Source organism: Leptopilina heterotoma, unplaced genomic scaffold, assembly GCF_015476425.1.
Source record: "Leptopilina heterotoma isolate Lh14 unplaced genomic scaffold, ASM1547642v1 Lhet_180, whole genome shotgun sequence".
In the NCBI taxonomy this organism is placed as follows: Eukaryota; Metazoa; Arthropoda; class Insecta; order Hymenoptera; family Figitidae; genus Leptopilina; species Leptopilina heterotoma.
This window is the reverse complement of record NW_025110897.1, coordinates 1,059,504-1,074,199: the sequence shown is the minus strand read 5'-3', so window position 1 is coordinate 1,074,199 and position 14,696 is coordinate 1,059,504. Positions and strand designations below refer to the sequence as shown.

General features: G+C 24.0%; 1 protein-coding gene across 3 annotated transcripts in view; it reads right to left on the bottom strand.

Moving 5' to 3' along the window:
- Positions 1–14,696, bottom strand: part of LOC122500033 — a 289,403-nt gene that overhangs the window by 145,246 nt on the left and 129,461 nt on the right. For all 3 annotated transcript variants that reach the window (XM_043608729.1, XM_043608731.1, XM_043608730.1), the window contains 8 exons: positions 13,994–14,231; positions 11,350–11,472; positions 11,119–11,253; positions 10,770–11,003; positions 6,945–7,460; positions 4,587–4,772; positions 4,259–4,510; positions 2,418–2,849 (listed from right to left, as the gene is read on the bottom strand). In XM_043608729.1, coding sequence (XP_043464664.1) covers positions 2,418–2,849; positions 4,259–4,510; positions 4,587–4,772; positions 6,945–7,460; positions 10,770–11,003; positions 11,119–11,253; positions 11,350–11,472; positions 13,994–14,231 — 2,116 coding nt within the window. The remainder of the gene's footprint in view (positions 1–2,417; positions 2,850–4,258; positions 4,511–4,586; positions 4,773–6,944; positions 7,461–10,769; positions 11,004–11,118; positions 11,254–11,349; positions 11,473–13,993; positions 14,232–14,696) is intronic.

Below are 14,696 nucleotides of genomic sequence, written 5' to 3'. Positions count from 1 at the left end.
TAATAAAATTCGTTGTAAGAATTCAATTATTTTCATAAATAATAAAATTCTTCACAGGGTTTCAATTATTTTTAATACAATTTTAAATAAATTTCTCGAAAAATGAAATTATCTTCAAGAATTTTCAAAATTTACTATTTTAATAAAAGTTCTCAAAAGAATTTAATTATTTAAATAAATTGTAATAACATTCGTTGCATAAATTCAATTATTTTTACAAGTAATAAAATTTTAACATGAATTCAATTATTTAAAAAAAAAATTTATAAAAATCGTTGTAAGAATTCCATTATTTTCATAAATTATAAAAATTTTCTGAGAATTTTGATTATTTATAATACAATTTAAAGTAAATTCCTAGAAAAATGGAATTATTCTCTTAATTTTTTTGTAAGTATTTAATTACATTTCACGAATATAATGAAATTCTTCGTTGAAATTCAAATATTTTCAAAATCTACTATATTAATAAAAGTTCTCAAAAGAATTCAATTATTTTTAAAAAAATGTAATAAACTTCGTTGCAAGAATTCAATTATTTTCATAAATAATAAGATTCTTTACATTATTTCAATTATTTAAAAAAAATTGAAAAATTTAATTGCAAAAATTCAATTACATTCATAAATTAATGAAATCCTTCACAGGATTTCAATTATTTTTAATACCTAAAATTTTAAGTAAATTCTTCGAAAAATGTAATTATTTTTAAAAATGTTATTAAAATTTTTCAAAAGAATTCAATTATCAATTACTTTTGAAAATTCATGCTATAATACTTTTAATATTCAATTATTATTTAAAATTTTAACTGATATTCATTTGTAAATCAATTTTTATTGGAAAATTCTACGAGAATTCAATTATTTAAATAGAAAAATAAAATAATTTATTGAATAAATGAATGTTTCTCGAAATTGAATTATTATAAAGAATTTTAGCAAGAAAATTGGATTTTTTCGAGGAATTATAATAAAATTTTCAACTCTTGTAATTTGAATCAGTGACTGACTTTTTGTTTCTGAATCAGTTAAAAATAACTGATTTTCAGTGAAAAAATAACTAATTTTCAGTAAAAAAATAACTGAAAAAATAGTTAAACTTGACTAATTGAATCAGTCAAAAAAAATTTACTGAAACTTCAGTTATTTTTAACTAATTGTCAGTAGAAATATTACTATTTCAATTAGTGACTGACTTTCTGCTTTTAAATCAGTTATTCTTAACTGATTCAAATTTAGAGAGAAGAATAATTAAATTTTTCGATGAATTCAATTAAAATTGTATTAAAAATAATTGAAAATTTATGATGTGTTTTATTATTCATGAAAATAATTTAATGTTTGCTTAGAATTTTATCAACATTTTTTTTTAAATAATTAAATTTTTTTGAAAAATTTTATTAAAATAGTAGATATTGAAAATCATTGAATTGGGGAAAATTTTTTGAAAATAATTAAATTTCCAGTATGAATTTTATTTTTTATGAAGATAATTAAAATTTTGACGAATTTTTTTTTTAATTTTTGTAAATAATTGAATTTCTGCAATCATTTGTAACTTCTCAAAAATTCAATTCTTTAAAATGTTTTTAAATAAAATTTTTCTATAAATCCATTGTTTTTAATAATTAAGAAAATATTATTATATTGACAAATTTAACTAATTTGAAGAAGATATTGAATTATTAACATTTTGCAAAAATCTAAGTTTTTAAAAATTTCTAATTCAATTCATTAAGAATTGAAATTTTATAAAATTTCAAATTTAAACCTTTTTAAGTTCATTTATTTATGAAAATTGCAAAGTCAATTAATATTGAAATATTTAATTAAAATTATTCATTAAATAATTTATAAGTAATAATTGTATGATTGTTTTTCAAGAATGAAGTTACTTAAAAAGAAATATTAATGTCAGAAATAAAAAAATTTGAATATTTTGTATTAGAATTCGTGGTGATTTCATAGTTAAAAAAAGATACAAAAATTGAGAATTTTCTTATAAATTCCAAAAATTTAATTTTTTCCAGTACTTTTAATAAAAATGTCTGTCTTTTGTTTGAATCCCCTGTCTCAGAATATATGATTATTATTGTTGTTATTCCTTTTACTCCCAGGCAAAACTGTCCGGTTAAAAAAACAGAAGTGTAACGTTTTTCCTAGTTTTTGGTGTCGCTGATTACGAATCTAAAGTCAGATTTTCAAAATTTTCAAAATTCAAAATGGCGGATCCAATATGGCGGACGATTTTTTAAAATTGCTAATTTTATTTAAAAAAAGTATGAAGAAAGTTTAGAATTTTTGCTAGTTATTGTATAAGTATAAATGACTCGATCGAAAGTAGTTATATAAGAAGAAAGGTCATTCTTAAATAATCAGGAATTGGAGAAATTTTCAGAAAAGGGTAAGACTTACGAGAAACACATTCGTTGTTTTTGCCTTCGGTGAATCCGATAACGCATCGACACCAAGGAGCATGCTTGTCGGGTTCGCAGTAAGCGTTTGGTCCGCAAGGAACATTATCGCAGGGGTTGACACAGCTGCCTTGAACGCAGGCCAAGTAGTTCTCGCAATGATCGTTTGATGAGCATTCTTGTTTGGCTGTTGGTGCTCCGGAGCATCCGGCTCCATAAGGATCGCCGGACATTCCTTTTGGACATTCGCAAACATGTCCCCCCTTGATATTGAAGCAGTAGGCTCCGCGTCCGCAAGGATTGTTAATACACTCGTTGACATCGACACAGCCGTGCTGTGGATCTCCCTCGTAGCCTGCTTCGCACATACATCTTGGTGGATCAGTTGGTGTACATTTCGCGTTAAGTCCGCATGGAAATCGGTCACAAGGATCTGAAAATAAGGCACAGTTCAATAAAAAATTATTAAATTTTTATAATTTAATAAATTTAATTAAAAGAAGCCCTCTGGGCACGAAAACTTCTTTGTTCTAGAAACGTTTTTAGAACGTTTTATATCCACTACATAACATCTTAAGAACTTTTTATATTCTAAAAACGCTTAGTAGAGAAATAAATATTAGGACTGAGGAACTGAACTTTGTTAATAGTCCTTCTTGTTAATAGTAAAATCGATTCTTTTAATATGAGTCACTTCTGAAATCAATCTTTTTTTATACAAAAATTCGTAATCTAAAATTTTCTGATCATCAAAATTAAAAGAATGATTATAGTCTGCTTCATGTTTGTTCACAACTGAATCAGGATTTTTGTTTTTACTTAGTTCCTTAATTATTTTTTCTAAAGTGCGTTTAGATTCACCTTTATAATTAGCTGGGCAATTATGTCAATTAAACTTTTAAACAATACTGGTTCTATCACATTTTTTTTTGTCAATACTTTTTCCAATTTTATAACCGAAACCAAACTCTTTTGAACCATTAGAATAGTTAAAAAATTGTATTTTTTGAGAATATTCGATAATTGAAAATAAATATTATTAAAAGGAATACAAACTTTCGAAAGTTGCCGGTAAGTAGAAACCAAATTATAAGATTCAGACTTTGGACTCGATAATTAATTTTCAAAAGTAGCTTTCAATCTAAAAAAAAGTTGTAACAAAGTAGCTGTCGAAAAATTAAACTTGACGACCAAAAAAATCATTTTAGACACTTCACAAAACTGACAAGAATTCCATTCTGTACCTATCTTATTTTTCTGACTTTTTCCTAATTTTCATGAAAAATATTTACTTCTTTCATGAAATAAGCACCAAAATTATACAAAATAATATACAACTTGGCAGCGGATTTTTTTTTAATTATTTTGCGAAATTTTATGAAAATACTAGATATTGAAAATTATTGTCATTTAACTTACGAAGAATTTTGTAGGTTTCGCATTGTAGGTAATTTAGTTAAAATATTTTGGGTAGAAACTTCTGTATATTGTGCATTGGTTAGATAGTAAGTCATACGCTTTCGAGATATAATCGGATTTTTCGAAACGATCAGAAACATTTCTTTTATCAGAATTAGTAAAGAAGATTTATAAAAAAAGTATATTTTAATTAAAAAATTTGTTTGAAGTGAAATTTTTTTTTTTAATTTGTTTAAACAATTGCAAAAAAAAGTTTTTAACTCTAGACTAATTGCATTACATTTTAAGGTCCTTAAAGTGTAAGAAACCGTCTAAATCTAAAAATAGTTCTTTTTGGTCGTTAGGTCCTTTTCTCAGACGCGGTCACATATAATTTAAAACCGAAGGATATGAACAGTGAGTAAATAATAAATAAAAACATACTTTTGCAGAGGTTGCCGTCAATAGGATCTGTGTAAAATGGCGGAGGACAAACGCATTCTCCGGGTTGTATGCATTTCTCATTGGCTTTACATTCATTATCATTGGTGCATCGTTTTTGAGCTGGAGAACAGAGACCGTTGTACGGATCACCACCGTACCCACGGGGACAGACACATCGATGAGAACCTGGTAAATTGATGCACTCGGCACCATATCCACACACTTGGTGTCCTTCGATACACTCGTTTATGTCTGCAAGAACAAGTTTTATTGGTCAAGTGTGTTTCTTCAGTTAGTTGATAAATAATTCTATCTCGCTTTTTATTACCTTCGCAAGATCCATCGGGTTTAGTGCTGAAGCCTTTGGGACAGGCGCAGTAACTGACGCCACCCGCTATCGTGATACACTCGGCACCGGCCGGACAAGTTTCGCCCTTTGAGCAACCAGCCAGCATGCACTTTCCATTTACGATCTTGTAAGGAGGTTGACACTGGCACTCGATACTGTTGCATTCTAGGAATAATTTAAGCCACTTGTTAACTAACTGTTAACTAACTTGACTATTACTTAAATTAAGTGCCCCACTTAATCAGTTAATCAGGGTTGTCACGCTTTTGCTCATTTCAAATTCCCTGACTTTTCCAGGTTTTTAAAACTACATTTATATTTTACAAAATTTTTCATTCAAACCTTTTTGAAATTAAACATCTTATAAAAAATTGTTATAAAACATAAAAATATCGATCACTCCAATGCAATCGATATCTTCATGTTTTATATTATAAGAATATTGTTACTGTAACTTATTCAAAATTACTTTCATTATTTTAATTCAATTATTGTTTTCCACAATTTTTAACTCAAATTCTTCTTTATAAAGTGTAAATTAATTATTATTAATAATTTCTAAAAAATTTCTTTCAACATTTTCAAATCCTTTTGTTTACAATTCAATTTTACGAAATTTCATCGATTATTCAAGTACTCGGAAATTCTTCAATCAAATATATATTAGAAAATAAAAACTTTTAAAAAATTCAATTCAACTTTTACAAAAAAAATTAAATCTACACAACTTTAAGTTAAAAGTATGAAAAATTCAAACATTCAAAGATTATAATTTGAAACCTGCTTTTCAAAACTCAATTATTATCTAAAGTTTTAACTGAAATTCATATTTCAATCAATTATTATTAGAAAATTCTACGACAATTCAATTATTTAAATAAAAAAAAATTATTTATTGAATAATTGAATGTTTTTTAAAATTCAACCCTCATTTAAAGAATTTTATCAACAAATTTTTAAATAGGTAATGAAAATTCTTCTGACGAATTTCAATAAAAATTTTTCGAGAAATTAGATTAAAAATGTATTAAAAATAATTGAATCTCTGTAAAAAAATTTCATTGAATTGGAAAAAGTTTTTTTAAATAATTGAAATATTGCCAAGAATTTTATTAAAATTTTTGAAAATAATTGAATTTTAGAAAAAAATTTTAATATTATAAAAATAATTGAAATTTTGACTATAAATTTTTTTAAACTTTTGACCATAATTGAATTTCTGCTAAGAATTTTATTATTTTTGAAAATAATTGAATTCTTGAGACGAATTTTTTAATAATATTTCTTTTTAAATACCTAATTATTTTTGATACAAAAATAAATAATGTATTGAATAATTGAATGTTTCTCAAAATTGAATTCTCATAAAGAATTTTATTAACAAATTTTTAAATAATTGAATTCTTTCGACGAATTTTAATAAAATTTTAAGAATAATCACATTTTTCGAGGAATTTGATTAAAATTGTATCCAAAATAATTGAAATTCTGCAATGACATTTATTATCTATGAAAATAATAATTGAATCCCTGTAAACAAAAATGGAATATTTTTAAAAATAATAGATTTATTGCTAAGAAATTTATAAAAAATGTTTACAATAATTTATTTCTTTTGGAAAATTTTATTAAAATAGTAGATATTGAAAATCATTGACTGGAGGAGAATTTTTGAAAAAAAATTGAATTTGTTAAAAAGAATTTCATTAAAATTTTTGAAAATAATTGAATTTTGGAGAAAAATTTTAATATTTATAAAGATAATTGAAATTTTGACGATAAATTTTTTGAAACTTTTGACCATAACTGAATTTCTGCGAAGAATTTTATTACTTTTGAAAATAATTGAATTTCTTTGATGAATTTGAATAAAATTTTTAAGAATAATTATACATTTTTCGAGAAATTCCATTAAAATTGTATTAAAAATAATTGAAATTTTGCGATGAGTTTTATTATTTATGAAAATAATTGTAAATCTATAAATTTTTTTGATTATTTATGAAAATAATTGAATTATTGCGAAGGAAAATTGTAAAGGCAACTCTTTTAAAATTGAATTAAGATAACTTTAGATAACTTTAGAAAACAATAATTTTCCAGGATTCCAATGAAAATTCCCTGACATTTCCAGGTTTTCCAGGTTTCCAGGTTGCGTGGCGACCCTGTTAATTTAAGTGGGGCACTTAATTTAAGAAGGGAATATTCTTGGATCCTATTTAAGTAGGTTCGTCTTAAAGTTAGATTATCGTTTTTTCAGTGTAACTAACTTTACTATTAAGTAACTTGACAATGAACAGATCTGTTAAAATGAAAGTAATGGAAAAAAGAAATTACCTTCGCAAAGAGAGAAAGGATTTCCATTGAATCCAGTTGGACATTGACACTCGTAACTGCCGGGGAGATTTTTACAAATGGCATTCACTCCGCAAGCGGGCTTGTCCCTCAGTTCGAGGCATTCATTAATATCTCTGCATTTGTGAGTCTCAGCGTCACGAGTGTATCCTCTTTGGCAGATGCAAACGCTGCTTCCGGCAAATTCGTCCTTGATACATTGTTCTCCAAGTGGACATGGACTGTTGGGTCCGCATACGTGTGGTAACAGTGATTTCTCACAACCACCACTGTAAGGGTCGCCAGTCATTCCACTCGGACATTGACAAGAGAAACTTCCGGGTTCGTTGTAGCAGACAGCGCCTGGTGGACATGGATTAGTTGAACATTCATCAATATCTCTGCAGCCTCCCTTGACTCCTGGTTTGCCCGTGTAACCGTTACTGCACAGGCAGTTCGCCACGTCATTCAGTAACATGCAGTGGGCATTTGGACCGCAGGAAAGATCTTCACATGGATCTGAAATTCAATGTTAATAATCGAAATTAATTACTCGGGAATCAAGATTCGCGGTAGCACAAATAAAATCGATAATCTAATTTTAAGAAGCGCCTACTTAAATAGGAGCCAAGAATATTCCATTTTTAAATTAAGTGGCCCGACTTAAATTAAGTGGGGCACTTAATTTAAGAAGGGAATATTCTTGGCTCCTATTTAGGTAGGCGCTTCTTAAAGTTAGATTATCGTTTTTTCAGTGAGAGAATCGTCGCCCATTAAAAGCCGCGATTCTCAAAATATCGACTGTTTATAGATAAAATTGAATAACTCTAGTAAATCTTAAACGATTTTGCTCAATTTTTTTTGTTGGATACAGAATGATAAAAGAAAGAATTCTGTTAAGTTTATTCAATACTAGCAAATGTTACGCGCGTGGAACTTGGTATTCAATTTATTATTATTATTATTATTATTATTATTAAGAAAATGACAAAAATTTTTATTTACAAATACAATTTTTTTGAATAATTTCATAATCATAATTTTAAAAATTCATTTATTAAGTACATAATTATTATTGTTTATATCTTCAAAAATTATAATTTCTTCCCAAGAATTCAATTATTTTCATAAATAATAAAATTCTTCGGAAAAATTCAATTATTTTTATAAATAATAAAATTTTTTGCAAACATTCAATTATTTTCAACAAAATTTTAATAAATTTTCTCCAGAGAATTCAATTATTTCTTTATATAATAGTGAAATCTTTGCAAAGATTCATTATTTTCAATAAAATTTCACGAAAAAATTCAAATTTTTTCTTAATTAGGCTTTAAAAATTTCCAATAGAATTCAATTATTTTCAATAAAATTTCAAGAAAGAGTTCACATTTTTTCTTAATATTCATTTTAAAAATTTCCAAAAGAATTTAATTATTTTCTAAAATTTTAATAAATCCTTCAATTATTTTTATAAATAGTAAAATTTGCGAAAATTCAATTATTGTATTCAACAAAAATTTGATAAAATTACTGTAAAGAATTCAATTACTTTCTGAAAATTTTTAAAAATCCTTGAAAACAATTCAATTGTTTCTTTAAATAGTAAAATTCTTTGCAAAAATTCAATTATTTTCAATAAAATTTCAAGAAAGAATTTAATTATTTTCTAAAATTATAATAAATCCTTCAAAAAACTAAAATTATTTTTATAAATAGTAAAATTCTTTGCAAAGCTTTAATTATTTTGAAAAAATTCTGTAACTACTATTTTCAAAAAAACTTTAAAAAATTCTTCAAAAGAATTTAATTATTTACAAAAACTCTAATAAAATTGTTTAAAAAAGTTTAACTTTCTCTATCAGTAATTTTAATAAAAGTTTAATAGTTAAAATTAATTCCAATTATTAACAAAATTGATTTTATTCAATAAATTAAAGAAATTTTTTGAAAGAATTTAATTATTTTCTATATTTCAATAAAATTTTTTTAATGAATTAAATTATTTTTGAAAATTGAAAATTGTAATAAAATTCTCAGAAGAATTTATTTATTTTTTAAAAATATGAATAAAATTCAATAAGTAAATCTTTATTTTCATTTATTAAGAAACACGATTATTTTAACAAACTTGAAAAAATTGAAAGAAACTCTTCAAAAGAATGTTTTTCAAATTATTAAAAAATAATTCAATTCTTCTGAGAATTTTATTGCAATTTTCAATTTTCTAAAATAATTTAATTCATTCATACAAGGAATTTTATTGAAATATAGAAAATAATTAAATTCTTTCAAAAAATTTCTTTAATTTATTGAATATTAATCGATTTTTTTAATAATTGTAATTAATCTTCACTATTAAAATTTTATTAAAATTTTATTGATATAAAATTAAACTTTTTTAAACAATTTTATTAGAGTTTTTGTGAAGAATTAAATTCTTTTGCAGAATTTTTTAAAGTTTTTTTGAAAATAGTACAGTTACAAAATGTTTTTCAAAATAATTAAAGTTTTGCAAAGAATGTTACTATTTATAAAAATAATTTTATTGTTTTGAAGGATTTATAATAATTTTAGAAAATAATTAAATTCTTTCGTGAAATTTTATTGAAAATAATTGAAATTTTGCAAAGAATTTTACTATTTAAAGAAACAATTGAATTGTTTTGAAGAATTTATAAAAGTTTTAGAAAATAATTGAATTCTTTACAGAAATTTTATCAAATTTTTGTTGAAAACAATAATTGAATTTTACTATTTATAAAAATAATTGAATTGTTTCGAAGGATTTATTAACATTTTAGAAAATAATTAAATTCTAATAATTAAAGCGATGACCGACAGATAAAATCATTATTTTATATTATAAAAATATTGTTATTGTAACTTTATCAAAATTATTTTCATCATTTTAATTAAATTAGTATTTTCTATAGAATTTTAAATTATTTTTGTATGAAAATAATTGAATTCCTTAAAAAATTTTATTATTTTTTGAAAATTATTAAATTATTATATTGCAAAGAAATTTATAGAAAATTTGTAAATAATTGAATTCCTGTGGAATTTTTATTATTTATGAAAATAATTAAAAGTTTGCACACAATTTTATTAAATTTTTTTTTTTTTTAATTGAATTCTTTTGGGAAATTTCATGAAAATAGTAGATATTGAAAATCATTAAAATTAGAAAATTTTTTTCAAATAATGAAATTAGGACAAGAATTTTTTTTTTGACATTTATGAAAATAATTGAACTTTGGAGAAGAATTTTGTTATTTATAAAGATAATTGGGATTTTTACGAATTTTTTTTCAAATTTTGAACATAGTTGAATTTTATAAGAAGAATTTTATTTTTTTTTGTTGAAAATAATTGAATTTCTGCAATTATATTTGTAATTTATCCAAAATTGATTTTTTTAGTGTTTTTAACAAAAATTTAAATTAGATTATTTTTAAAATTACTAATTGAGGGGCTGGATGCTATAATGTGTTACGCGCCATTCACTTAACATGGCGCGTAACACTTTATAGCATCCAGCCCCTCAATTTTATTTAAAAAAGGCAGCAAGAAGTTAGCGATTGTTGCTAGTTTAATATTAAAACTTTAGTTATAAATTTTACTTGGTAAACTTTTATTTCACTAATTGTTTGGACATTTGCAAAATTAAAAAAAATTTTTTTTTTAATTATAATTTTTTTTTAAAGTTTTTACTTGGCGAAACGTTTTGCATCAAAGATGTTCTTGTTGGGATTACTCACAGGAATTTATATTTAGAATAAAATTATAAATGTCCAGAAATAGATAATAAATTGTTTAACTTACGTCGGCAGTCGTTTCCAACGTTCGGTTCTGGACACAAGCATCGCTTTTGAGGATCGCAAATAGCATTTCCCGGACAGTCATTATCCACATCGCAGGTGACAACCCCAACGCACTTGATGTGAGGATCGGGATCTGGAATAGTTTCCGGAGGACAGGAACAACTGTAAGAGCCTTCTTTGTTCGAGCAAGTTGCTCCATGGCCACAGGCGTCAGGTCGACCACATTCATCAATATCTACGTGAAAATTAAATACAGAATTAAAATTCACAGTTATAAATGTATTAAATATGAAATATTAATTATTGGTAAAATTTTTATTCTATAAGTAATTTTTAGTTTTCCAAATTACCCAAACATTGTTTAAAGGCATTTCCAGAGAATCCTTGTTTGCACTGACAACTGAATCCGCCAGGAGAATTTGAACAAATTGCATTTTTACCGCATCGTCCAGACGGTCCATTAATTTCATCACATTCGTTGATGTCTGATGGAGTAAGATAAATAGCATGCAATTAATAATGAAAAATGCGACAAATTGGAAGCATTAAAAAAAGAAAGTACGAGAGGGGATATATCATACCAACACATCCAGCTGCAATATCGTTGGGATTAAATGTCCAGCCATCTTCACAAATACAATAGGCTTCTTGTCCATCAGGTTTGCAGAAGGCGTGTTCGCCACAGGTTACTTCGTCACATGGAGCTAATAATTATCAACATATAAGAATAAAATAAATAAGGGTTTCGTAACTGTAAACACAAATGAGGTTTAGTCACAAACAGTTAAGAATAGTTTCTTTTAGTCGTATCTCCAAAAATTTAAATGATTTATTAATAGCAATTATTTTTTGATACAGAAATGCCACACTTTAGATCATTCGAAATTCCGTAATTTTTATGAGTTTTCCAGGTTAAAAAACAAAATTTTTCCAGGTTTAAAAAAAATCAGTGTTGCCACAAAAATTAAATTTTGTTCTTCCCTGATTTCCAGACAAAATTTTCACTTTTTCCCAAAACCTAAAGAATATTTTGATTCAGTCTAAAAATTATTAGACATTCAGAAAAATGTTCTAATACTTTTATTTGCGACTTTCTTTAATTGTAAAATTATAATAAAACATCAATAGCTTCTTTATTTAAATAAATATTAATTTTTCAATGAATTCGATTGAAATTGTATTAAAAATAAAAATAATTCAATTCTTTCAAATAATTTTAATAAAATTTTAAAGAATAATTGACTTTTTGCGAAGAATTTAATAAATTATTTATGAATGTTTATAAAGTTTTACAAAGCATTTTATTAAAATTTTTAAAAATAAATCGACTTTCTACAAACAATGTTGTTTTTTATGGAAATAATTAAATTTCCGCGAATAATTGTATTAAAACTATTAAAAATAAATAAATTTATTTAAGGAATTTAATATAAATTGTATTAAAAATAATTGAATTCTTATAAACAATTTAATATATAATAATTAATTATTAAAATAATCAATTCCTTTAAAGTATTTAATTATTTATGAAGATAATCGAATTCTTTAGAAGAATTCTAGTAAAATTATTAAGAAATGCATTTTTTAAGGAATTTTTATTTGCAATTGTATTTAAAATAATTGAAATTCTGCGATGAGTTTAATTTATGAAAATAATTAAATTCCTAATTAAAGAATTTTATTATTTTTAAAAATAATTGAACGCATGTAAAACATTTTATTATTTATAAAAATAATTGAGTCCCTGTAAAAAATTGTATTATTCATAAAAATAATTGAATTATTATGCGAAGAAATTTTTACAAAAATTTGTATTAAATTTCAATTATTCAAAAAATAATTGAATACCTGTGAAATATTTATTAATTTTTTTTTAAATAATTGAATTGTTATGGAAAATTTTATCAAAATAGTAGATATTGAAAATCATTGAATTGAGGAAATTTTTCGAAAATATTTGAAATATTGTCAAGAATTTTATTGAAATTTTTAAAAATAATTTGATTTTGGAAAAGAATTATCTTATTTCTAAAGATAATTAAAATTTTGATGAGAATTTTAAAAAAAATTTTAAACAAAATTGAATTTTTGCGAAGAATTTTTTTTTTTTAAATAATTGATTTTCTGCTATCATTTGTAACTTTTCTCCAAAATTCAATTACTTTAGTGTTTTTAACCAAACCTCACATTTAAATCAATTTTTATTACAAAATTTTACGAGAATTCAATTATTTAAATACTAAAATAAATTATTTATTGAACTCGATTAAAATTATATGAAAAATAATTGAAATCTTGCGACGAATTTTATTATTTATGAATACAATGGAATTATTGTGAAGAAATTTATAAAAAATTTGTAAATTTTAATAGAATTTCTGTGAAGTTTTTATTATTTTTGAAGATTGTAAACGCAATTTCTTTAAAATTAAATTAATTTTTAAATATTGAAGTAAAATTATTAATTAAATAATTTACAAGTAATAATTAAATTATTAAATTAAATTAGGAAGAATTAAATAAGAATTAAATTATTTTGAAAGAAATTATTGTCATAAATAGAAAAATTTTAATTCTATTGGGACATTATAACATATTAAAATGTCCGCTTTTGAAAACTTCCTTTAGAATAATGTAGAAATATTCCAAATTGTCGATATCTTTATCCAGCAAAAATTTATAAAAAAATTATGTCCAACTCGCGAGAAATTCTGAGAATGTTGTATATAATAATCCTGGTATTCGTTCTTTTATTCGTTTATTCTCGATTCTTGCAAACACAAGATAAAATTCTACTCTACGAGTTTTAAACAAAAGTTTTTACTGCAATCTTCCATATAAAGTTTATAAAATAAAATGCAACGGATTTACTCAAAATAATTCATTCTTTTTTCATAAAAAGGTAAGTATTGCTATTTAATTTTTTATTTTTTACTTGGCAGGTATTTTTCGTTCCATCAATTGTTTAAATTTAATTATCTGTTTGGAACTTACGATTTAAATGATAAATGACAAAAAGAGGGTTTTTCATTTTTAATAAATTGTTAATTAATCAATTTTAAAGAAACTAAAATATTTAGAAAAAATTCATATTGTTTCTTAATTGAATAAGAATAAAAATTAAAAAAAAAAAATTTAAAAATAAAATTTTTATTTTACTTTAGTTATAATAAGTTGCAATTTAATTTTCAAACAAGTAAAAAACAACATATTAGATGCACTCACCTTTGCACGGAGAATGTGGTGGAGTTCCGATGAATCCAGTTTCACAATCACAATGGAAGTGTCCTTTCGTATTGGTGCAGACAGAATTTGGTCCACACGGATTTTTGAAACACTCGTCAATATCTTCGCATTCAGCTCCGATGGCCTTGAAGCCCTCTTTGCAGAAACACTGACCTTCGATGCATTCAGCGTTATTGACGCAGTCGAAATTAGATTTGCAGAGTGTTGCAACGTCCGTCTTAATTTTATACGCAAAATTAGTAAACAATTAATAATTATAATTATTTTTTTAAAAAAACCCTATTTTCTATCGACAATAAATAGAATAACAAAAAAATCAACAATAGATGTAAAAAAATCGCTAAGTATTATAAATAAAAAAAATTTACTTTCATCTACTCGACGACAATTATTTTTATGCAAATCAGGCTAAGTTCCCACTTATAACACAACCATCAGTAAAGGGCCCATTATTGCCCTAGGGCAATAATAGTCAAACATTTTTTTTTTTTTTTTTAAATTTGTACAGTTTATGATTATGAAAATTGTTGAAAGGCAATATTTTTACAGTAAATTACATAAATTTATATAAAATTGCATAAAGTATAATATGCACCAAGTTTTTATAGTCGAGCGATGATATTTCACCCATTTATCTTGAAATATTGATAACATAAAATTAGAAATTATAATCTGTGCAGAT